At 42.6% G+C, this 24,880-nt stretch overlaps 2 protein-coding genes across 2 annotated transcripts in view; both read left to right on the top strand.

Annotated features, from left to right (window-relative positions):
- Positions 1 to 24,880, top strand: part of LOC131499605 (zinc finger protein 677-like) — a 355,569-nt gene that overhangs the window by 300,704 nt on the left and 29,985 nt on the right. The gene's annotated exons all lie outside the window — the stretch shown is intronic.
- The window catches only part of LOC131499583 (zinc finger protein 665-like), a 335,470-nt gene that overhangs the window by 300,172 nt on the left and 10,418 nt on the right, over positions 1 to 24,880 (top strand). The window contains exon 4 of the mRNA XM_058707673.1: positions 21,539 to 21,704. Coding sequence (XP_058563656.1) covers positions 21,539 to 21,704 — 166 coding nt within the window. The remainder of the gene's footprint in view (positions 1 to 21,538; positions 21,705 to 24,880) is intronic.

Raw genomic sequence — 24,880 nt, 5'->3', positions numbered from 1 at the left:
TCTGGCTGTCAGCATGGATGTCAGAGTGACAGTTGCAACAGCCAGCATATGGAATAGGGAGGCAGCCAGACCACTAGATATGTGTTTGTGGTTCTGCGACATCGCCTCCCTGTGGAACTGCATTGTCTCTTCACCTGTAGCTGCAGTGAGAAAACAGCCTTGGCGAACTGAGAATATTTGTGACAAACTTTTTTTTCATCAGTTGCCAATTACCAAAAAAGCAATTACAAGTTTGTAGGTATTATCTCCAAAGAGATCATTATGGAGTTTGGAAGAAGCTCTTCCTTTTATCCCTGGAGACAGACAGGGTATCGGATGGAAGGAGCAAGAAATTCTGAGGTCTGACATGTGAGAAGCTGGCAGGGGAAGCTCATGTGTCTCACTGGATTCTCTGCTCTCCAGAAAAGTCTCCCCCCCCCAACCCCCACTGCCCAAAGTGAGTTCTGTCTTAATCTTCAAACCACTAAGCCACACCATCATTTAATTAACGGGAGAGTAGTGGAAACAGATGACATACCTGAGAAGGATTTTGAAACTGATGTCAAGGAAGCACAGATGACAATTTTCACTGGAAATCTCTGGACGAGAAACCCACAGCCCAATGGCAATTGATTTGGAAGTCTAGGTGATGTGGAAAACTTATAACAATATGTAATCTCCCCATATTCACTCTTCCCTATCACCCCCAGTAGGGATATGAATTATAAATAGAATAAAATCCATTGAAAGATAGAGGTTTATGAACTTGCTAATAAAGCATGGCTTTATAGGCAGGATCAGATGATTTGTACAAATAATTCTTACAATTCCTTCAGCTATGAGATAAGCCAATGCCACTTCCTCAATTCTAGAACACTGAATGATTACCAGTCTCATGCCCTTATTTATTTATTTATTTTTCCTGAATTTTCATAAGGAGCCTTGTTTTCTTCTGTAATTAACAACAACAACAACAACAACAACAAAACCCTATGAGTTCTAATTAGTCCATTGCTTTTTCCTACAAACAAATGCCCACTATGATCCACATTCAGTATTTAATGCACCCCCAATTTCAAAGTCAGGGATTAATACCATTATGGTGGACAAACTCTAGTACACACACGCACATGCACACACACACACACTCTAATTTATACCCTTACACACATATGCAAACACACATGTGCATGTACACCCACACAAATACAGTCACACACCCTCACATACTTAACCACACACACACTTGCATAGACTTTGCTTTATATACTCAGACTCCTCCACGGCTCAACACATATCAACACATATTTGCATTTGTACACCTTATGACACGCAGTTGCACAAAGTCACACACCATCATCGCATGTGTATCTGGATAAGATGTTCAAAATGGAAAATAGTTTCATCACACCACTAGATGCCCCAAAAAGGGCGTTTTTCACCTTTGTTACTCCTTCCATCCCTCCAATAACCTGTAAAGAGGGTATTTACGAAGCACAACATTTCAATTGTGCTGTGAGCACTGTCATTTCCATTCAAGGCACATAGCTGCAGAGCTGTGATATCAGGAGAGTGACCGTGCATGTGTGCATGTGAGGGGATGGGAAGGGGAAGTGGGGAGAGAGGGGTAAAGTGAGAGCAAGGGAAGGGGTGTATAGGTAACGGTGCCGACAGCCCAGGACATGGAAAGAGAGGAAAGAGGTTACAAGACACAAGAAGGCTAAAGTCACAGAGTGTTGAAGGGCAGGATTTAAGAGCACAAGGGGCAAAGTGTGCCAGAAAGTTCAGGGAGCTGGAGATGCATGCTGGGTGGATGGCTTACAAATATGATGGAAATAAGTGGGTTAAGAGGGAAAAGATCATGAGAAAAAAGTGGTTATGATTCCAAACCAAAGACCCACCCAAAAGGGAAAACTACAGACCAATTTCCCTGATGAACATGGATGCAAAATCTTCCAGATACTAGCCAACCGGATCCAACAATACATTAAAAGAATTATTCAACACAACCAAGTGGGATTTATACCTCGGAAACAGGGCTGGTTCAATATCCACAAAACAATCAATGTGATACATCACATCAATAAAATAAAGGACAAGAACCACATGATCTTCTCAATAGATGCAGAGAAAGCATTTGACAAAATACAGTATCCTTTCTTGATAAAAACCCTCAAGAAAGTAGGGATAGAAGGATCATACCTCAAGATCATAAAAGCTATATATGAAAGCCCCACCACTAATATTATCCTCAATGGGGAAAAACTGAGAGCTTTCCCTGTAAGGTCAGGAACACGACGGGGATGTCCACTCATGCCACTGTTAATTCAACATAGTATTGGAAGTCCTAGCCTCAACAATCAGATAACACATAGGAATAAAAGGCATCCAAATCAGCAAAGAGGAACTCGAGCTTTCACTCTTTGCAGACGACATGATACTCTATATGGAAAACCCAAAAGATTCCACCAAAAAACTGCAAGAACTGATCCTGAATTCAGCAAAGTCGCAAGATATAAAATCAAATGCACAGAAATTGGTTGCATTTGTACACACCAATAATGAAGCAACAGAAAAAGATCAAGGAATCAATCCCATTTGTAATTACACCAAAACCCATAAAATACCTAGGAATAAATCCAACCAAAGAGGTAAAAAAAATCTATACACTGAAAACTATAGAAAGCTTATGAAATAAATTAAATAAGACACAAAAATATGAAAAAATATTCCATGCTCATGGATTGGCAGAACAAATATCACTGAAGGTCAATACTACCCAAAGCAGTCTACATATTCAATGTAATCCTTATTAAAATAACACCAGCATTCTTCACAGAGCTAGAACAAACAATCCTAAAATTTGTATGGAACCCCAAAAGACCCTGAATAGCCAAAGGAATCTTGAAAAAGAATACCAAAGAAGGAGGCATCACAATCCTGGACTTCAAGCTATACTACAAAGCTGTAATCATCAAGACAGTATGGTACTGGCACAAGAACAGACACTTAGATCAATGGAACAGAATAGAGAACCCAGAAATGGACCCATAAAAAACATATGGCCAACGAATCTTTGACAAAGCAGGAAAGAATATCCAACGTAATAAAGACAGTCTCTTCAGCAAATTGTGTTGGGAAAACTGGACAGTGACATGCAGAGGAATGAACCTGGACCACTTTCTTACACCATACACAAAAAGAAACTCAAAATAGATGAAAGACCCAAACATAAGACAGGAAACCATCAAAATCTTAGAGGAGAAAGCAGGCAAAAACCTCTTTGACCTTGGTCGCAGCAACATCTTACTCAACACATCTCTGGAGGCATAAAAGCAAAAATGAACTATTGAGACCTCGTCAAGATAAAAGGCTTCTGCACAGCGAAGGAAACAATCAGCAAAACTAAAAGGCAACCAATGGAGTGGGAGAAGATATTTGCACATGACATATCAGATAAAGGGTTAGTATCCAAAATCTATAAAGAACTTATCAAACTCAACACCCAAAAAACAAATAATCCAGTGATAAAATGGGCAAAAGACATGACTAGACACTTCTCCAAGGAAGACATCCAGATGGCCAACCGACACATGAAAAAATGCTCAACATCACTCATCATCAGGGAAATACAAATCAAAACCACAATGAGACACCACCTTACACCTGTCAGAATGGCTGGCATTAACAACTCAGGCAACAACAGATGTCGGCAAGGATGCGGAGAAAGAGGATCTCTTTGGCATTGCTCGTGGGAATGCAAACTGGTGCAGCCACTCTGGAAAACAGTATGGAGGTTCCTCAAAAAATTAAACTACCATAGAACTACCCTATGGCCCAGCAATTGCACTACTAGGTATTTATCCACGGGACACAGGTGTGCTGTTTTGAAGGGGCACATGCAACCCCATGATCATAGCAGCCCTATTGACAATAGCCAAAATATGGAAAGAGCCCAAATGTCCACTGACAGATGAATGGATAAAGAAGATGTAGTGTATGTGTGTGTGTGTGTGTGTGTGTGTGTACACACACATACAGTGGAGTATTACTTGGCAATCAAAAAGAATGAAATCTTGTAATTTGCAACAACATGGATGGAACTAGACGGTATTATGCTAAGGGAAATTAGAGAAAGAAATATCATATGACTTCACTCATATGTCGAATTTTAGATACAAAACAGATGAACATAATGGAAAGGAAGCAAAAATAATATTAAAAGAGGGAGAGAACAAAAACATAAGCCACTCTTAAATACAGAGAACAAACTGAAAGTTGCTGGAGGGATTGTGGGTGAGGGGATGGGCTAAATTGGCAAGGGGCATTAAGGAAGACACTTGTTGGGATGAGCACTGGGTGTTATACATAGGGGATGAATCACTGGAATCTACTCCTGAAATCATTATTGCACTATATGCTAACTAACTTGGATGTAGGTACGTAGGTAGGTAGGTAGATAGATAGAAAAAAGTGGTCAAAGACCAATAACGAGTAAAAGGCACCTAAGACTTAATGTCTGTGAGCAGTAGAAGAATGTGAGGGACAGTTTGTTCTCTGTGCTTAAGAATGTGGGTTTTGTTTTTGTTTTTGTTTTTGTCTGTCTTTTTTTCTTCATTTGTTTCTTAAATTTCAAAAATGAATGAAATCATATGGTATTTGTCTCTGACTAACTTATTTCTCTTCACATTATACCCACTACGTCCATCAATATTGTTGCAAATGGCACAAATTCACTTTTTTTTCAAAAATTTATAATGTTTTTATTTATTTTTGAGAGAGAGTGTGTGTGTGGTGTGGGGGAGAGCAGCAGAGAAAGAGGGAGATACAGAATCCAAAACAGGCTCCAGGCTCTGAGCTGTCAGTGCAGAGCCCGATGTGGGGCTCGAACCCGTGAACCATGAGATCATGACCTGAGCCAAAGTCGGACATTTAACTGACTGAGCCACCCAGGCACCCCTAAACTCATTCTTTTTTATGGCTGCTTAATATTCTATTGTACATGTGTACAATATCTTCTTTATCCATTCATTTATTGATGGATACTTGGGTTGCTTCAATATCATGGCTACTGTAAACACGGTGCAATAAATATAGAGGGTACATATATCATTTCAAATTAGTGTTTTCATTTTGGGGGGATAAATACTCAGTAGTAGAATTACTGGATCACAGGGTAATTCTATTTGTAATTTTTTTAGAGACCTCCATACTGTTTTCCACAATAGATGCACCAGTTTACAGTCCCACCAACAGTGCTTGAGGGTGCCCTTTTCCCCACATCATTGACACACTTGTTATTTCTTATCTTTTTTATTTTAGCCACTCTGACAGTTGTGAGGCAGTATCTCATGGTTAAACTGTCTGCACAGAGGCCTCCAGAGTTGGGCCGATGTGGAGAGTTGCTCCCAGGTGAGAGGGAAAGGTACTCTCAGAGAATCTAGTGAGCCACACATGTTTTGTTGCCAGTCCCTCACATGTGTGACCTTGGTATTTCCTGCTCTCCTTCACGTGAGACCTGGTTTGAATCTAGGGTTGATAGAAAAGGAAGAGCCTCATCCAAACACTCCGGCAGTCTTTTACGAGATGCTAAGTAGGTACTTGTAATTGTTTTCAGTAAGTATGAACTGGGACAAATTTTTAAGAAATATTCTCATCTCCCCAAGGTGGCATTCCCATTGCTGCTACAAGGTGAGATGATAATTATGTTCCATGGGGAGGAGAGGCAGCAAATGACCATCACACTGAGACTAGAGTTCTGGTAACAGGAAGGAGGCAGGCGAGCGTGTCCTATTTCACTGTCAGAGGCAGAGTCTATAAGGGAAGAAGGTGTATCAGGAATCTGGGCAAATATTTAAATTGGAAAAAGAGACTCTTCTGAGTTTGAAACTGGTCCAGTTTCAAAGAAGGGAAGAGTAATTGCTGAGACATGAACTGACGTGTAAAGAGAGATGGGAGTTCAAGATTCTATACCAACCTCTGATGACTTCTTTATAATTTAGTGTAATCCACAATGACATTGGTTGTTGAAGTTTAATCCAGGTGGTAATGAAATCTGGTTTTCTGCTTATAGACTTTATGCTTGAGGACTATAGTTTTGAAATCAGTCTGTTCAGTCTACCTTATAAGAATCATAGACTATCTTTTCAGGAATTGCTAGAAGTGTGCCTATAACGCTTCCATGCTTGTTATAAATAGTGGGATGAATCTATAGACATCATCTAATTCTGTGCAGAAAAAATGAGTCTGAAGGCAATTGCTAAACTAGAAAATGTTTCTCTAACTCTGGGTGCATGAAGGGTTTAGTGGAGACAGTTAATGGTTCTCTACTGAAAACACCTGTGTCTGTTGATTATGGTGAGACTGTTTCCCTCTTGTAGTTAGGGAAGCAGCATTTCATGAAAAGATAACTTCATAATGATTGGTTTCCAAGAACCTCTGTTAGGGTCAAATGTATCTTGTGACACACTCTCTGACTAAAAAGTATTCTTATGTCAATCCCAAACTCTGTTAATTATAGGTATATAATGCACAAGATCTCTCACCGATATATTCTATTTTTTATATATGCCTTATATTTAAAAATCTTTCACAAAAGAGGGGGTGCCTGGGTGGTTCAGTAGGTTAAGCATCTGACTTTGGCTCAGATCATGATCTCGCAGATCATGGGTTCAAGCCCCACATCGGTCTCTGTGCTGACAGCTCAGAGCCTGGAACCTACTTCTCTTTTTTTTTTTTTTAATTTTTTTTAACGTTTTATTTATTTTTGAGACAGAGAGAGACAGAGCATGAACGGGGGAGGGGCAGAGAGAGAGGGAGACACAGAATCTGAAACAGGCTCCAGGCTCTGAGCTGTCAGCACAGAGCCCGACGTGGGGCTCAAACTCACGGACCGTGAGATCATGACCTGAGCCGAAGTCGGACGCTTAACCAACCAAGCCACCCAGGCGCCCCTGGAAACTACTCCTGATACTGTGTCTCCCTCTCTCTCTCTCTGCCCTCCCCCACTCATTTTTTTCTCTCCCTCTCTGTGGGCATCTCAGTTTTGGGTGGGTTTTTTTTTTTTTTTCATGTCTTGTGTCAGCTCTGTTCCAGGTTCTCTTGCCACAGATGGTTGTAAGATGGTGGTAGTGTCTTTCTCGAGACCAAGGGATGGATTGATTTCCTGACCAGTATAACAACAATTATGCCTCCTTCTGAGACAAAAGTTGAATGGTTGTGTGTGATAAATGGCAAAGATCTGGACTGACTTTCATCATCTGTGACAAAGATCTATTGTTTGTGTAGCATCTACCTGAGCCTCTTTGCCTCACCTTGTGGGATGTGGGGTGAGGAAGGGGCACGTGAACTGAAGTTTGTGCTTCCAATTGTACAGGGAATAATAAGCCCCTTTGTGGGCAATCCAGGAGTCTCATGCCTTCTGCTGGCAGCTATGAAACGGGAAAACTAGTTTTTTGGCTTGCAGATAAGTTATAAAATCTAACAGTCTTGCCAGCAGTCTTGGCAGTCTTGGTGACAAGGATGGGGTGGTGAGAGAGGTATGACTCTTTGTAAAGAAAAGGACAAGGTCCCTTTATGGGTCTGGTTAGGGAATAAGAGAAGGTTCTCTGGGACCAGTAGCAAATTCTCTCACCCAGGTGTTGCACAAGGTGTGAGTAGGGCCTTCCACTGTCTTACTTGTTAAGGAGGCTGCTGTGTGAGAGGTAGGATTGAAGCAAGCAACCTGAATGTGCTTTGTTTGTTGTTCAGTCACTCCCTGGAGGAAGGAGGAAGGGTCTAGAAGTACTGCTCATTCTTCTTCTGATGCAGGGGAGGGAGGAACAAGGAGTCCCCAGAGCTAATAAAGAGGTTCGGGTGAATCAACATTATAAGTTAATGTGATTGAGCTGCACGCAGCCTGTAGCCCACTAGAAACCAAAAGGCAATGTGCCTTGCTAGCGCCTTGCTTACAGCACGGGGTCACTCTCTCCCTCTGGACCTCCTGATGTGTCTCTCAGCCTATCACCTCAGTCTCTCTCAGACTTCAACAGCTTGAGCAGCAAGCTGAATATGCTTGAGGGAGGGAAGGAACTCAAAATTGTATAGCTGTGTTAGATCAGGTGCCACGCCTCATCTTACTAGATGGGAGGGAAGGCTAAGTGACAAGGACTATAGGGTCAACTATGGTTGCAAATAGGCAGGAATAAAGAAACCTCTAAACCAGGCCACCCTTCAGTTTCTGGGATGTGCAAGGAGGAAGCCAGATCAGACCTTAAGGTGAAAAGCATTAAAGAATGAAAAGTAGGGGTACCCTCCCCACCTCCCTGGCCATCCCCACCCTCCATGTTAGCTTTTTCTTGCCCCTTGCATTTCCAAGCTCCTGTTCAGGGAATAACATAATCTTACTACAGCCTCTGACTCACACAGGTGTTAAATGTCCTCATCCGTGTTCACACAGGGAAAAAAAGGACCCAAACTCAACTGATAAGGTGTGGGCAAGGTCCACAGTGACAGAATGAAGCTACAATGATGATGCAGGTGCTAATTCCACATCCTCTTGCTGTGTCTACATCAGCATCTATAATAGGGATTGATGCAGTATGTCCTTGTACTTTCTGGTCCCGTAGTGTGAGAGGCGATTATTGCCATCTGCTGAGAAGTTGAAACCGTGCCCCATAGGGTTAATGAGGTTGAAACTGGCAAAAAATTTTAAATCTTGTTTTTCAGGAAACAAGATTGTGCCTTTTCAGACCCAACTAAAAAACCCACTAGCTGTCTCTACAGAAGCCTGGGCTCAAGGTCAACTGATATGGTTCCAGCCCATGAACAAGCAAGGTCCTGCATTGCTTACCTGAGATAATGAGCCCAAGACCCCATTCAGTTTGTACCAGCTCTCAGAGCATACCCATAGCCCTTCTCCTTGTCCTAAGATAACCTCCTGATGTCAGGGACTGAATTTTGCCCTATTCTGATGTTAAGTCTCCACCCCAAAGTGAACACAGAATGCATATGTTACATATATTTGTTCAGTGTGCACGCTCCATCTTTCCTCATGAATAGTCATACCTTTTCTGGCCCTTCTCATCAATATGTATGTAATCTCAACCCCTATGATTATATATACATTAAAAAAAAACACCTCATTTTTTCCACCTTGGAGGAAGGGTATTTGAGGCTTGCCCTCCTGTCTTCTTGTCTGGCTGCCTCTCAAACCCTTTCCTTGCTGAAAGCCTGATGTCTCAGTGATCGGCTTTGCTGTGCATTGGGCAGATGGACTTGGGTTTGGTCTCAAAGTATTCAGGAGCTAAGCATGGAGCCTGCTGAAGATTTTCATTCTCTCTCTCTCTCCCTCTCTGTCTCTCTAGCTTGGTGCCTAGTTAAGCGTCCAAGTCTTGGTTTTGGCTCAGGTCATGATCTCACAGTTCATGAGTTCGAGCCCTGTGTGGAGCCTGCTTGGGATTCCCTGTCTCTGTGCCCCTCCCCCCACCACTAAATAAATAAATAAGTAAATAAATAAATAAATAAATAATCTCCCCCTCCCTCTGCCTCTTTCCCCTGTTCACATTGTCTCTCTCTCAAATAATTTTTAGGGATGCCTTGGTGGCTCAGTCGGTTAAGCGTCCGACTTCGGCTCAGGTCATGATCTCACAGTTTGTGAGTTCGAGCCCCATATGGGACTCTGTGCTGACAGCTCAGAGCCTGGAGCCTGCTTTGGATTCTGTGTCTCCCTCTTTCTCTGCCCCTTCCCTGCTCACGCTCTCTCTCTCTTTCTCTTAAAAACAAATAAACATTAAAAAAATATTTAAAAAATAATAAAAAATAAAATAATTTTTAAAAGTAAACAAAAACAAAGTGTTCAAGAGACACACTCCACTGTCATTTGCCCCCTGTGGGTAGGTCAGAATCTAGCATGATGTCTCTATCATCTGGTATCCAAATGCTCACCCTATAGATGGTCTTTTTGTTGGAAAGTAATAAGTCTCGGTATCAATAGCACTTAGTTGTCTGTATTACATCTCTGACACTAGGGAAGGCTGATAAAACCTGAAAATAATCAGAGTCCTGTCATCCAGTTAAAGTTTGTTGGAACTATATGGGCAGACTTATGACACTCGATTCTTCCAGTGACCAAAGAAAACTTGGTAATTTCGTCATTTGAAGCCTCTGGCAAAGGGAGACAGCCTCCATCTGAGGGCCCCCCTTGGGGTCTTGGACTCAGAGCTGCCCTGTCACAACTAATAGTGATGTGGATTCCAAAAGAGGCTATTTGGTTGCTACAGAGCTCTGATTAAAACTGAAGCCTGACCCGTAGAGAATGGACCTTCCTAGTCCAATATTTTCATTTTGGGGTTGATGAACTTAGTAGGTAGAGAATACCCAAGACTTTGCTTGCCAAATAGATATAGTGTGTGTGTGTGTGTGTGTGTGTGTGTGTGTGTGTGTGTGTGTGTGTATTTTTGGTGTGGTTTACAATTATAATTTACTCACACAATGGGATAATTCTCTAGTAATAAAAATGAATAAAATTCATTTGTACTCAACAAGATGGATGAATCCCATAAACTTAACATTGAGTGAAAGAAGCCAGACACATGGAAATACATACTATTTAGGTATGGATCCTTAAGAAGGGGTCTGAGCACCAAATTCCACCATGGGGTATGGCAGTGGTGGGGGTGTGTTTGTGTGTGTGTGGGGGGGGGGGAGGGTGTTCCCAACACCAACAAGTACTTCTGTGACACACCAGCAGGGTGTCCTACAACTCAGCTTAATTCTGACACCCAAGCTGGCATCAGATTCCACAGGTTAAAGGCTCAGTCCCACAAGACCACCCTCCTCCCTCATCCTTCAGATGCCACTTGCAAGTACAGGTTGTCAACCTGTGCTTCTGACTGACCAGCTATAGACTGGAGGTTCCAATGACCCCCACCTCCTTGGGTTCAGTTAATTTGCTAGAGCGGCTCACAGAACTCAGAAGTTTACTTACATGTATTGGTTTATTTGGATATGGTATATTTAAAAGGAAACCTGACTTGCCCAAGCAAGTTCTCGGCTGTCCAGGAAAATTTTGGAGCTGTGTTCGATGGACATTTTATGCCCCCCTCCAGTGCCTGAAGCAAAGCTTGCTGGCTGTATAGGGTGCCTGGTTCACCAAGGGTCTTCTAAATATCTGTCCCTTGTTCACTGATGGGTCACAGGAGCTGATGTCCTCTGGGCTCTGCAGCTGTTTAGCTTCAGAGCCAGCCATGCAGAACTGAAAGCGGTGCAATCACTCCACTCAGGGGTCGGAACTCAGGGGTTTGGGTTGTTGCCCGTGTTTTAGCGATTTGGTCTTCCGTGTTGGAAACCATAGACTGTCTGATTAATGACACCTTCTTCGGGGCTGTGAATCAGAAATAAATCTCAGCAGTTACCCTGTTGTCTGAGCCACTCATTTGGAAGCCCATGGTAAGGACCTATTGTCTGAGCAGACTGACCACTGTCAAGATGCTGATCAAACCCAGCTCTCTGTTGATGCATCGGCTACCATTGCATGCCAGAGTTGTGGCTGCAGGAAAAAGTTGACCCGTTTGTTTCGTGGTTTGGAAGGCTCCCAGTCACTCCTGGTTGAATGACTTCACTGGACCTTTGACCCGCCTGTCCAGTTTATTGGTCATGCCTCACTACTGCACTCACTCATTCCTATAGATTGACTCCAGCCACACCACTGTGCCCCTTGAAACTAATCTGTGTCGCCTTTTAGACTTTCCTGTCCGTTTGCACCCTTGACCATGTTATGCTTTTTATCACAAAAAACACTAAAAAATGGGCTGACCCATTTTACTTCCTTTCTTCCAGCTGGTCCAATGTCTTGGTTACAAGGTAATTTGGTGATTAGATGTTAGTGTCAAAAAGGGATAATCAAAAAGGGATTATCAGTTTCTCTCAGCTGCTTCCAGGAAAAGGAGGGAAGGAGCAGTGGGGATTATATGGATCTGTTTTCCAAATTTGAATTCCACACTGACCATTCCTGGGCATAATGTGGCTTTCCTTCCTTCAGTGGCCACCCCAGGCCAGATGGGTTTGTATACCTCAAAGTGGTAACCCAGCCCGAAGGGAGTTATGGGACCCAAATGTAAGTCTGGTTACATTTTATACAGAAGAATGTGCCCCTCTTATAACCTGGCTCTTTGGGATGAAATGTCTGGATAGAAATAAGAGATGATTGTGAAGAATAAAACTGTAGATCTTGAAATGGGATACATTGATTTCTGTAGGAAAAGGAAAAGCAAAAAACTGGCACCTGTTTTTACTTTTGTCTTGGTTTGTGTTTTAAGGAACATCTTAGCCCCAGGAGATACAAGGAGGGAGGGGGTTGATGATATTTTGTCTTTCCGAATCTCTGCCCCTAGGGCTTCCCTCCAGAAGCAAATAACCTCCATCCTGGTACAGCACTCTAAACCATTGCAAGTGTCTTAAATTTAATTTATAGCTGGTTCTGCCATCACACTTAAACTGAATATCTCCTGTGAGTAATCCTGGCAGAGGTGTCCATATCATCAGGAAAGAATCAGGTGAGTACAGTAAAACCTTGGTTTTCAAGCATAATTCGCTCTAGAAATAGGCTTGTAATCCAAAGGACTTGTATATGAAAACAAATTTAGGTAACATTGGCTCAGTTGTGATCATGTCACATTCGGCATCACGTAATACTTGTATTGCAAGAATCACGCATTTATCAAGTTAAAATTTGTTAGAAATGTTCGCTTGTCTTGTAGAACACTCGAAGACCAAGTTACATGCAATCCAAGGTTTTACTGTACTTTCTATTTCAGTTTGAGTGATGTTCTGTATGGGAAGGAGGCTTATCAAGAATCCAGGTAATTAAGTGTTCACATGTGGAAAAGGGGTTCTCCTTGAGTAAAATGTACAAACCTAGACAATCTTACAAGGACAGGAGATATATCTTGGAAAAAAATTGTAGGTGGAGAACATAGGATTTCAGTTGCCATGATAATAATAACCCAAACCTCTTGGTTCCATGAAGGACTCTGAATATGAATATTATTTAGTGGGAAATGATAGAATGGCCACCAGGAATTTGGCAATAGAGATGATCTTCTTATCACAGACTTTAGTTGGAACCTTGGAGAATTTCTTTCTTATTTACCACTACCTTTGCTTCCTTGGATGTATGTTAAGGTCTAGAGATCTGATTCTCAAGCACCTGATTTTAGCCAACTCCTTGTTTATTGTCTCTAAGTGAGTCCTTCATACACTGGAAGCTTTTGGATTAAAGCTTTTTTTTTTTCTTTTTTTTTTAGTAATTTTGGATGTAAACTCTCTCAGTATTCAGGGTTGCCAGAGGTGTGTCCATTGGCACCATCGGCCTATTGAGTGTCTTCCAGGCCATCACGATCAGCCCCAGGAACTCAGAGCAAACAGAGCTTAAAGTGTAAGGTCCCAAGTGCGTTGGCTCTTTGGTTACCCTATTCTGGACCATACAAATGCTTGTAAGTATAATTCCTATGTATGTTTCTGGCAAATGGGGCAGCAAAAAATATCCCAAAAGCAAAAGGATCTGGCATATTGTTCTGGAATGGTTGGTAAGAAAATCACAGTTATTCCATGCAGAATTGTTATCTCTCCGGATGTTGCACATTTGTGACTTTACAAACTTCTCCAGAAGCTCCATGATGTTCATCCTATACAGACACATATTCACAGGACCAACTTCTCTGCCAGGTCCTCCCCTGAGACCAGGGCTACCTGATATGTCCTTGTCTTAGTGAGCACCTTAGTATCCTATTACATCATCTCTTTCCTCTAATTCAATTTATATGGTGGTTTTGGAGAATTCCAGTTGCTGGTTCCTGAACACCTCTGCTCTAATGCCTTCATGCTTCTCAACTGTTAGCCCCTTCAATAGTTGGCACACCCATTTATCCTGGTTCTGTTGTGTCTCCTTTACCTCTAGAAGTTATATAAAATCTCTCAATCTTGGAGTATCTGGGTGGCTCAGCGGGTTAAGCATCCAACTCTTGATCTCAGCTCAGGTCTTGATCTCAGGGTCATGAGTTCAGGCCCTCCACATTGGGCTCCATGCTGTGAAGATGTGAAGTGTACCTTAAAAAATAAAAAGAATAAAATCCCCCAATCTTGTTTGACAGATATAATTTTATGTTTTCTCCTCACAATTATAGTCACTTATTCAGTCATCCATCTCAGAGTTTTAAGTTCCAATAAGCTATCACATAACTGTGAGAATGTGAACAGTGAGAGTCTCTGCCCATATAAGAGCTATAATTTAGTAGGAGCAGCAGGCATTGAAAGAAATACTGTGCTCAATTCTTTAAAGAACCATATATATATTATTATATTAATATAATATATAATATATAATTATATATTATATATTAATATTATATATTATATATATTATATATTTTTCCATGTTATTAATTAATGTAATAGAGAAGCTTAGAACCTATAGTATAAAGAATAATGCCCCCCCCAAAGATCTCTGCATTCTAATTCCTGGAACCTTTGACTATGTTCCCTTACAAAGCAAATGAGGCTTTGCAGATGCGATTAAATTAAGGATCTTGAGATGCAGAGAATATCTTGGATTATCTGCATGGGACAAATTTCAAGGAGAGTTAGCCTCAGAGTGCTGGGATATGAGAAAGACTTGAATAAAGAGCATCTTTGTCAGTGGGAGCATCTTCATTCACAGCATGAATATATCAATTCTTAATGCTAATAATCTGCAAACCCAATGTAATACTAATAAAGGCTCACCAACGTATGTATATGTATGTGAGGGTGATACATGTTTTGTATCCGAAAATGTGGAGTCCCCAAACTAGAGTTAAATGCATAGTAGTTACACCTAGACAAAATTTAGTTTGAGTATGTCATTGGGTTTCCCACTGCCTTCCTAGGTTCAGGGTGGGGCAGTTTTCCAGGGGAATTCAGACCCACCGTAAGATGCCTACTGGTCATCAGAAGCCCATAGTTTTCTCCTATTCTGTTTAATAGCTTTCCATCCAGAAAAACAAGTGTCAGTAGGCTCTGGCAGTAATTCGGGTGTTGCTAGGTGTTGCTAAAGTTGTTCTTAGGAGAAAAGGGGCTACCAGCCGTGGATATGATGGCTGCCTACTTGCACTCCCCCTGTAGCACGCTCCTGTGAAAATGGTTTCCTTTTTATTATGGAACACTTATAGGCACTTCATCCCTTAGCAGAGTGTTTCTCCAGTATGGGCCGAAACAGCATAATAATTTCGTGTTTCAATATTATTTTATGTCCTTTATGGCCATCTCAGTTAACACCTAGTAGCAAGGTAGTAACTTTATCTCAGATAGTATATGTAATGCCCAGGCATCCAAACATCCTCTGGTCCCATATCTTAGCGGCTGCCACTAGGTGGCACTCCAAGGCTTTTACCCTTAATTACAGTCTGCACTACTCTGCATTGCAGTCCCTTCCAAAATCGTTTCTTAAAGCATCACAGGGGTCCAAAGATAGACATTGAGAGACACTACTTTTGCAAATCAGACATGACTTGTCTTTGTTAGGTCCTAATTTAAATATGGCCTTCTTTGAGATAGTTTCATGGATAGGAACTAGCAATATTCCTGGATGTGGAATATGCATTCTCCAAAATCCAAATAGACCACTCAAACATAGGGCTTCTTGTTTAGTTCTAGGGGTAGGTAAGGATACTAGTTTCTTTGTAGTCACCTGTGGAACGTCATGGATGGCCTCTGCCCAGAATATTCCCAAGAATTTCACCATTTGGGCAAGTCCCTAGATCTTTGCTAGATTTAACAACCAGTCTTTTTTGGTGCCATTAATGCATTTATATCAGTTCTACCTATCTTATTTTTAAGTTTCTGATATTCTTATGATATCATCAATATAGCATATTATTACACTCAGGACCTATATCAAATCCAAATCCTTTCTAACTAATTTGTAGAAGCAAACTGGTAAATTCAACTAACTGTGGCAATAGAATAAATGTAAACGATGGTCCTTCTTACTCGTTGTCAGGTCTCAGCTCCCGATGATACTTCTTAGTTCTTTCCTGAGATGTCATTGCAGCGTCCATCGCTCACAAGGCACGTCTCCACCAGCTGGCACCAAGAGCTTTTGAATTTAGTCACCCTCAACTCGAGGAAAACATCTCAGCTTATAATATAATTGGCCTTATAACTACTCTCTTACCTTAAATTGTTAGAAACGTTAATTTAGAACACGCAGGAAGCAGCTCTGTTCCACAGCGATCAAAAAGCAGAGAAACAAGCACAGCCGGGGCAGAGGGACTAACAGACCCATAAACAGCCAGGGGCGGAGCAGGGCCAGTAGAGTCGAGGCTCCGCCCCCACACTGGCCCGCCCCCACCGCGCGCTTCCTGCCCAGTCCCTACGCTCCACGTCCCGCCCTTCGCTGGACGCGGCCCCGCCCCGGCCCCGCCCCCTAAACTACTTCTCCAGGCCGCCGTGCGCAGTTTCCTTCAGACCCGGAAGTGAATCGAGCTGACGGGCAGAAACTCTCCGGTGAGTGAATTTGGGATACCCAGTCTCAAACCCGTGTTTCGAGGCAGCACAGCCTGCTGTCCTCCACTCCGAGGTTCTCTGGTGGCTACAACTACCGTTCTCGCCCTCCCGCTCACGGTGAGTCCCGGCGTGGCTGTGAGACGTTCCGAGGCCCGGTAGCCCCGAGTCCCGGCGTCCGGCTCCGCTTACAGCCCCTCCGCCGCTTCACGTGCTTCACTGTCCTGTTCCTCCGTCCCTGGTCCAAGAATGGGTGGGGGGGGGGAGGGGCTCTTTTCTGTGCGGTGTTTGGTCAGGGCCGGGTCTGTGGCTTGGAGGGGAGTGTCAGTCCAGCCCAGGTCCCACTGCAGCAGCAGAGCGCGTGGGCCACTCAGCAGGCCAACGAGTTCTGCAGAAAAGGGGAAGAACCCGCTCCTTTGCTCGCCTCTGCGTTCACGAGCCCCTCCTCGGGCTCCTCCTGGGGCGGCAGAGCCCTGTCCCTTCCCGTGTTGAGGTTCTACCTCTGTGTGTGGTTGTGTCACCGGAAGACGGTTTGTTCATTCTAAGCATGAAACAGCCTATTTTCAGCACTCAGGGTTCACTTCTCAAGACTGATTCTTATCCGAGAAAGAAGCCCCGAGGAACAGGAAAGAAAGAGGAGGTCGAAATGAATCGTTCCCAGGTAACAGTCACATTCTTGGTTGTTTCTGCTGTGTCTCTTAACTGAAATTGGTAATTTTCTCTCGAGGGACTTGCCTCACACGTGTGCAGGAACTCCCCCAGACCTTGTCTCAGTACCTCTCATCGTCACTTAGATTCCATTCCTCCCGCATGGAGACCGGAGACGTGGAATTTGTGAAGAGGCCGTGCTGGGGATCATCTAGGAGGAAGGTTTCATGCTTAGGTTTGGATCAGAAGCCGGGAGTGGGCCTTTGGTGTCAGTGAGGTTGGCAAAGGGGATTGTCTTAGGGGTTGCATAGGAACGCGCCGTCAGTTCCTTGTAGACAGCTTTAAGAAGAACCGCAGGGGCGCCTGGGTGGCTCAGTCGGTTAAGCGTCCGACTTCAGCCAGGTCACGATCTCACGGTCCGTGAGTTCGAGCCCCGCGTCGTGCTCTGTGCTGACAGCTCAGAGCCTGGAGCCTGCTTCCGATTCTGTGTCTCCCTCTCTCTCTGCCCCTCCCCCGTTCATGCTCTGTCTCTCTCTGTCTCAAAAATAAATAAAACGTTAAAAAAAAAATTAATAAGAACTGCACATTTGTGCGCCCAGTTAACCTGCAGGAACAGCTGGAAAAGAAGACTGAAGAGGGGAAACCTGTTGTCCCTGCTTTTACAAGGCGTTTGAAACTAACCAAGTGAATGGGCGTGTTTCTGGCTCTGAGATAGTAATGATTTGGATTGGAATGGAAAGTTCTGAAACATAACAATGATAAAGGGTGTTTTATTGTGTAATTTGTTTTAACAGTAAGTTCTTTAAGATCACTCAAAGCATATCCATCCCGTGAAGACCTTGTTCACCCTGGGGCTTTTGCGCAGGTGTTTGAGGTAAAAATGTTTCAGCAATTCCAGTGAAGCAAAAAACTTGGTCTTTGTCGTCAGAGTGCCTGGAGGCAAATTCTGGCCCCACCAGTTGTTACTAAACACCAGTTTGTTTTAAACATCACATGCTATATATCTTTGTTTTCAGGTGAAACTCCAAACAGTGTTGCACGTTCTGGACTAAGAAGTAAAACATCTACTTCCCTGTCACGCCCTCCATCATCACTCGCTGACTTTTGTTAGTTCTGTGCAAGATTAAGTGCAAGTCTTATAAAAATGCATTTAGCAGCATTCGTTGATTTTAGTTAAAATTATTTAGTGAATGTTATATTGTGGTATTTTATTCCGTACACAGATCGTGGAGTTGTTTTCGTGCCAGTATACATAGAGACAGCTTGTTCTTTTTAGATCCTCATTAAAGCATTCTCTAGGGGCGCCTGGGTGGCTCGGTTGGTTGGGCGTCTGACTTCGGCTCAGGTCATGATCTCACGGTTCATGGGTTCGAGCCCCACGTCGGGCTCTGTGCTGACAGCTCGGAGCCTGGAGCCTGCTTCGGATTCTGTGTCTCCCTCTCTCTCTGCCCCTTCCCTGCTTGCACTCTCTTTCTCTCTCTCAAAAATAAATAAACATTAAAAAAAAAAAAAGCATTCTCTGAATGAGGATGCATGGGTCCCACATGGTTCCCAATGAACAGGCACTGTGTGCAGTGGTGAATGGCAGGAGCCATAATGTCCCTTGTGTCAGCCTCAGTTTTAGTGGAAATGCTTCTGTTGTTTACTGCTGATCATGATGTTTACTAGAATTTTCTTGCTTAATGACACTTCTCATTTTTTATTCAGCATGACTTAATTATCCAATAATATCTTCAAAGATCTAATGCTTTCAAAACATTTTTCTATCTTAATCTATTAAATTGATGTAGAACATTAATGCATTTTATAATCTTCAATCATTGTTTTATTATTGGATATACTATGCTTGGCTTATATTTAAATGGACAAAATTTTGATATTTACATATATATGTATTTAGTGGAAAAGGTAAAGTTTTCTATTTTTTTATGACTAGGTTAATACAAGAATAATGTTAACAACAACCTCATTAAAATTAAGCACAATTTCTGAATGTTATTTTACCCAAAATACTGAAATACAGATGAGTAAAAAAAATGATAGATTAAAAAAATTCATCCCCCAAATCTGTCTGAGACAACTGCTTTTAATGAAAGTGTGTTTAAGTGTGTGTGCATGTATGCAAGCAGAAACCTATGATGTGAGGGGCGCCTGGGTGGTTCAGTCGGTTAAGCATCCAACTTCGGCTGAGGTCATGATCCTCATGGTTCATGAGTTTGAGCCTCATGTTGGGCTCTGTGCTGATAGCTTAGAGCCTGGAGCCTGCTTCAGAATCTTTGTCTCCCTCTCGCTCTCCCCCTCCCCTGCTCTAACTCACTCTCACTCTCTCTCAAAAATAAACGTTAAAAAACATTAAAAAAAAACTGTATTAAAGACACATTGTTTCATAAATAACTTTTTAAAAATGTTTATTTTTGAGAGAGAGAGAGAGAGAGAGCATGAACAGGGAGGGGTGAAGAGAGGGAATCCCAAGCAGGCTTTGAGTTGCCAATGCAGACCCTGACATGGGGCTTGAACCCATGAAACTGAGATCATGACCTGAGCCGAGATCAAGAGTCAGATGCTTAACTGACTGAGCCAGTCAGGAGCCCCCAAAGATAACTTTTATATTTATTTTAGCCTTTGAAAATTGTTCTTACATACTTTTCATGGCCTTAAGTTTTTTTCTGCACTAACTCATTAGTAAATTAATAGTGGTAAGAATAGTAATGTACTATGTGTGTGCGCATATAATGACATTATATGCAGGTCCATGTTTTCAGCTTTGAATTCTTCATGCTTTCTCACTTAGAAAACCTGCTAGCAATGTACTTTTTAAAAAAATGTTTATTGTTGGGGCGCCTGGGTGGCTCAGTCGGTTGAGCGGCCGACTTCGGCTCAGGTCATGATCTCGCGGTCCGTGAGTTCGAGCCCTGCATCCGGCTCTGTGCTGACAGCTCAGAGCCTGGAGCCTGTTTCAGATTCTGTGTCTCCCTCTCTCTGACCCTCCCCTGTTCATGCTCTGTCTCTCCCTGTCTCAAAAATAAATAAAAACGTTAAAAAAAATTTTTTTTTAAATGTTTATTTTTGAGAGAGAGAGAGAGAGAGAGAGTATGTGGGCAGGGGAGGGGCAGAGAGAGAGAGAGAGAGAGAGACAGACAGAGGATCTGAAGCAGGCTCTGCACTGTCAGCACAGAGCCCAATGTGGGGGCTCCAACCCATGAACTGTGAGATCATGACCTGAGCTGAAGTTGGACGCTTAACGGACTGAGCCACCCAGGCACCCCTCAGTGTAATTTTTTTTTTTTCAACGTTTTTTATTTATTTTTGGGACAGAGAGAGACAGAGCATGAACAGGGGAGGGGCAGAGAGAGAGGGAGACACAGAATCGGAAACAGGCTCCAGGCTCCGAGCCATCAGCCCAGAGCCTGATGCGGGGCTCGAACTCACAGACCGCGAGATCGTGACCTGGCTGAAGTCAGACGCTTAACCGACTGCGCCACCCAGGCGGCCCTCCTCAGCGTAATTTTAATGCTGCTTCTGTTACTTAACTGTGGACTCTAGGTTCAAGTCTAAATTCCAAACACCTGGTTTTGGTTCCAGCTCTGCCATTTCTTAGCTATTTGACCCAAGGCAAATTTCTTAGAGTCTCTGTGACAGTTGCCTCCTCTATAAGGCAGGAACAGATATTTCTCTAATGTTATTACCCAAATTAAGGGGTGCCTAGGTGGCTCAGTCAGTTAAACGTCTGACTTTGGCTCAAGTCCTAATCTCATGGTTTGTGAGTTCAAGACGCAGATCAGGCTTTGTGCTGACAGCTCGGAACCTGGAGCCTGCTTCGGATTCTGTGTCTCTCTCTCTCTCTGTCTCTCTGCCCTTCCCCAACTCGCACTCTGTCTCTCAGAAATAAATAAACATTAAAAAAAATTTTTAATGTTATTACCCAAAATAATACCCATTTGAATAATATGTAGCATGTTATAAATGTTCAAAAACTTTTTGTCTCTGTTCTTATAATCATCCTCACATTCTTAGATCTCAGACTTTCTTAAAAGTCTCTGAATTTTGTAGTCTCTAAAGACACTACTCATAGCGTAGCTCATCAGAGAAATCATTAATGTGTAAAATATACTATCTAACACTTCTGTGTAGTCCACCTTGTGATGAACTTTTTAATTTGTGCATTTTGTTCACAAAATTGCAGAATGCACAGTGACTTTGTGGATGTGTGTCCTCTCTTTGAGAAGTATAATAACACAAAATTAGGGCTATATGACTGGCTCCAAAATATCTTCTACTGATTTGTCAAAAAACTCACTACCACCAAATCAATCCTTACATCTCTCTCTTATAATTTGCGTGAAGATAACAACTCTCCTCATGGTCTCTTAGTCAAATGTGTTTCTCGTTACAGGTGCTGTTGACCTTCAGGGATGTGACCATAGATTTCTCTCAGGAGGAGTGGGAGTGCCTGGACCCCGCTCAGAGGGCCTTGTACCGGGACGTGATGCTGGAGAACTACAGGAACCTGGTCTCCCTGGGTGTGGATAAAGTGCGTCCAGATGTTGGGATCTGCCCTAGTGAGTTTCTTGGGATCCTCTGCCCTGCCTGACTGATCAAAGCTGTTTTGACTCTGAAATGAAAGCTTTATGAAGTGGCATCTGGACTTTCATCTCCTCCTTTCTTCAGATTATCTGCCCACTCCTCCCTAGATTAGTATTGCTTCCACCACCTGAGTAATCACCAAACCGTACAGCAAAATTTTAAAATACTGGATTCCCTGGTTTTCCTCCCATGCTTTTGATCCAGTAATTCTCAGAAGAGAGCTAGATGGCTATATATGTAAAATGTTCCTTAAGCAGAAGAAGGCAGTCAGTGGATGAAATTAGTGTAGACCCATCTGTAACATCTTCCGTCTTCAGATGAACTAAGAGCTGGGATTATATTCTGGAAAAGCCCCAGCACATAACTTTCATTTCTTATAAGCAGGAATCTCTCTGACCTGAATATTATCTCTGTTTTGGAGCCAGGGACAGAGCCCAGGGGTCTGGAGGGCAAGATGAAAATAGTGAGAAAACCAAGTGGGTTTTCCACATCTATGTCAAAGCTGTGAACGCTGGTAACAGCTGAGACAGTCAGAGATGAAGCTGCTTCGTCAAATATTGTCTGAGAAACCCTCCCCAACAAGGAGAGGTCTGGGAAAAGAAAAGTACTTGTGAGCACGCAAAGGAAATCTCCCCCATTACTCTGTCATACAGTTGGAGTATCCTCCAACCCTCTGACGGTGTCCCAGCTGATGCAGAGACGGAGGCAGAATCTTTATCATGACCTACAACACTCTATTATCTGGTTGCTGTGACCTTTTTGGGCCCTAGGCTTTGAGAGGGATGAGGAGGGCTGTGTCACGGGGGCCCTCGTTCCCGTGGTCTCTCCTCCCATACTTGATTCCATCTGATTCCAACTGATCCATCAATTCCTCTGTAGTCCTCGCCCCAGGACCTGTCCAGGTTTCGTCCTCAGTTCCTGTGTTTGGGAGAACTGTTTACGAGATAGGAAAACACTGAGTGCTCCTCCATTGCATTTGGGCCCCAAGGCTTCGTGGGACTGCCTCAAGGCCTCATAGCCATTTTGTCAGACCTGCTGTTGCCACACATCAAGAGTATAATCAGGCAGTGGGGTGGCTCTTCTCAGATTGTTGGTCATCAGTACCGTAAAGACAGTGGACAGAGAGATTGTCTCTTTGAAACCCAGTCCTATGTGGGGAGAGTGCCTTAGTCTTCTCAAAGACCCTATAAAATCTAACTCCTTTACTTCTGTTATCTTGCCTTGTTGTCTTTCCAGCGCTCTGCCTAGGCTAGGGATGCAGGTGAAACTTGGCTCTTCAAGATTTCGTCTTTTCCTAAGTACAATTTTCGTAAGTGCAATTTTGCCCGTGAAACTTGTTTTCCTAGGGTCTGAAATAGCTTCTTTATCTGCTCTGATAACCCACTTTTAGATGATGGGCAACCTCTGGTGGACTTACCTATGGAGGGGGCTTAGTGGGTAACAAAATTTTTGAAGAACGCTTTGATTAATGTATTACAGTGCTGTCCTGCTACTTAGACAGGAAGTGCCCGTTTACGCCACTGAGTGGAGTGGTCAGCAAGTCCTAGGGATGCTGACGTGGAAAGTGTCAGGATAGCCCGACTGATCAGTGATAATAGTTAGCTTTCTGCTGTTGGTGGGGTGTCACCCTGTCTCTCAAGGGCAGTGTGGCGATATTGATCAAATATCTAATGATCATTCCCTTTGAGCCAGCAATCAAAGGTGTATGAACTTATCCAAAGGAAAATGTCACAACTGTGTGTCTATGAGGCTTTGGCCAAACTGTGGTTCATGTCATATTTTTCCCCTGGCATGCACCATTGTTTACTCTCCTTCAAACAAATAATGATTTTTTTTAAAAGTTTATTTATTTTGAGAGAGAGGGAGCATGAGCAGGGGAGGGGCTGAGAGAGAGAGAATCCCAAGCAGCTTCTGCAGAGTAAGCACAGAGCCCGACACGGGGCTCGAACTCATGAAACTATGAGATCATGACCTGAGCCATAATCAAGAGCCAGACGCTTAACTGACTGAGCCACCCAGGCGTCCCTGATTGTGATCCATCTTGAGGGAACTTCTGAAGTTAAATGATGCCTCCATTTTTTTTTTTTAATTCTAGTGTAGTTAACATAGTGTTGTATTAGTTTTAGGTGTACAATATTATGCCTCCATTTAACTTCTAATTTGTTATGTTTAAACCACAGCAGTTTTCATTATCTTTGTTTCCATGTACATATTAAAAATGAACTTTAGGGGCGCCTGGGTGGCTCAGTCGGTTGAATGTCTGACTTTGGCCCAGGTCATGATCTCGCGGTTCATGAGTTCCAGCCCCTTGTTGGGCTTTGTGCTAACAGCTCAGAGCCTGGAGCCTGCTTCAGATTCTGTCTCCCTTTCTCTCTGCCTCCTCACCCGCCTGTACTCTGTCTGTCTGTCTCTCTCAATAATAAATAAGCATTTTTAAAAAATGAACTTCAAAAATTTAATCATTGATTATATGTTTTTGATGACATTCAGAATTCTGTTTTATATCTGTGATTTGTGGGCTGCTGGATCAAGTAATAAATATTTTTAAATGTGTTTTATAAGATTTGCTTCTTGAATGTTGAGAGTTATGGCTCAGCAGCAGTTTCCCCAAAATCTATTCAAACTCCTAATTTTGTGAAAAATTTATCTTAGTCCCTTTATTTCTCTTTCACCTGGTGTACCTGTTATTAAAGTACCCTTTTCTCAAATTGATGGGATTTCTAAAGTGGGACTATTGGATATCTTGAGAAAATATTTTTTTATTAAGTTACTGTGTTCGTCCCAGAAACCATTAAATTGATTTGCCACAATTTGTTATATAGGATACCTTGCTTTTTTTTTTTTTTTTTTTTATAGTATATTTAAGTTTTCTAAATACAACTTCTTGGAGGCACCTGTGTGGCTCAGTTGGTTAAGCATCAGACTCTTGATTTTGGCTCAGGTCATGATTGATTTAACAGTCATGAGATTGAACCCCACATCGGGCTTCATACCAGGCATTGAGCCTGCTTGGGATTCTCTCTCTTCCTCTCTGCCCCTACCCCACTCGTGTTCTTGCTCTCTCAAAATAAATAAATACATGCATACATGCAACTTCTTGGATTTTATTTGAATTTTACTGACTTTTTCTATTTTGGTACAAATGCTTTAT

Source organism: Neofelis nebulosa, chromosome 17 (assembly GCF_028018385.1).
Source record: "Neofelis nebulosa isolate mNeoNeb1 chromosome 17, mNeoNeb1.pri, whole genome shotgun sequence".
NCBI classification, from domain to species: domain Eukaryota; kingdom Metazoa; phylum Chordata; class Mammalia; order Carnivora; family Felidae; genus Neofelis; species Neofelis nebulosa.
This window is presented reverse-complemented; position numbering and strand designations above follow the sequence as displayed.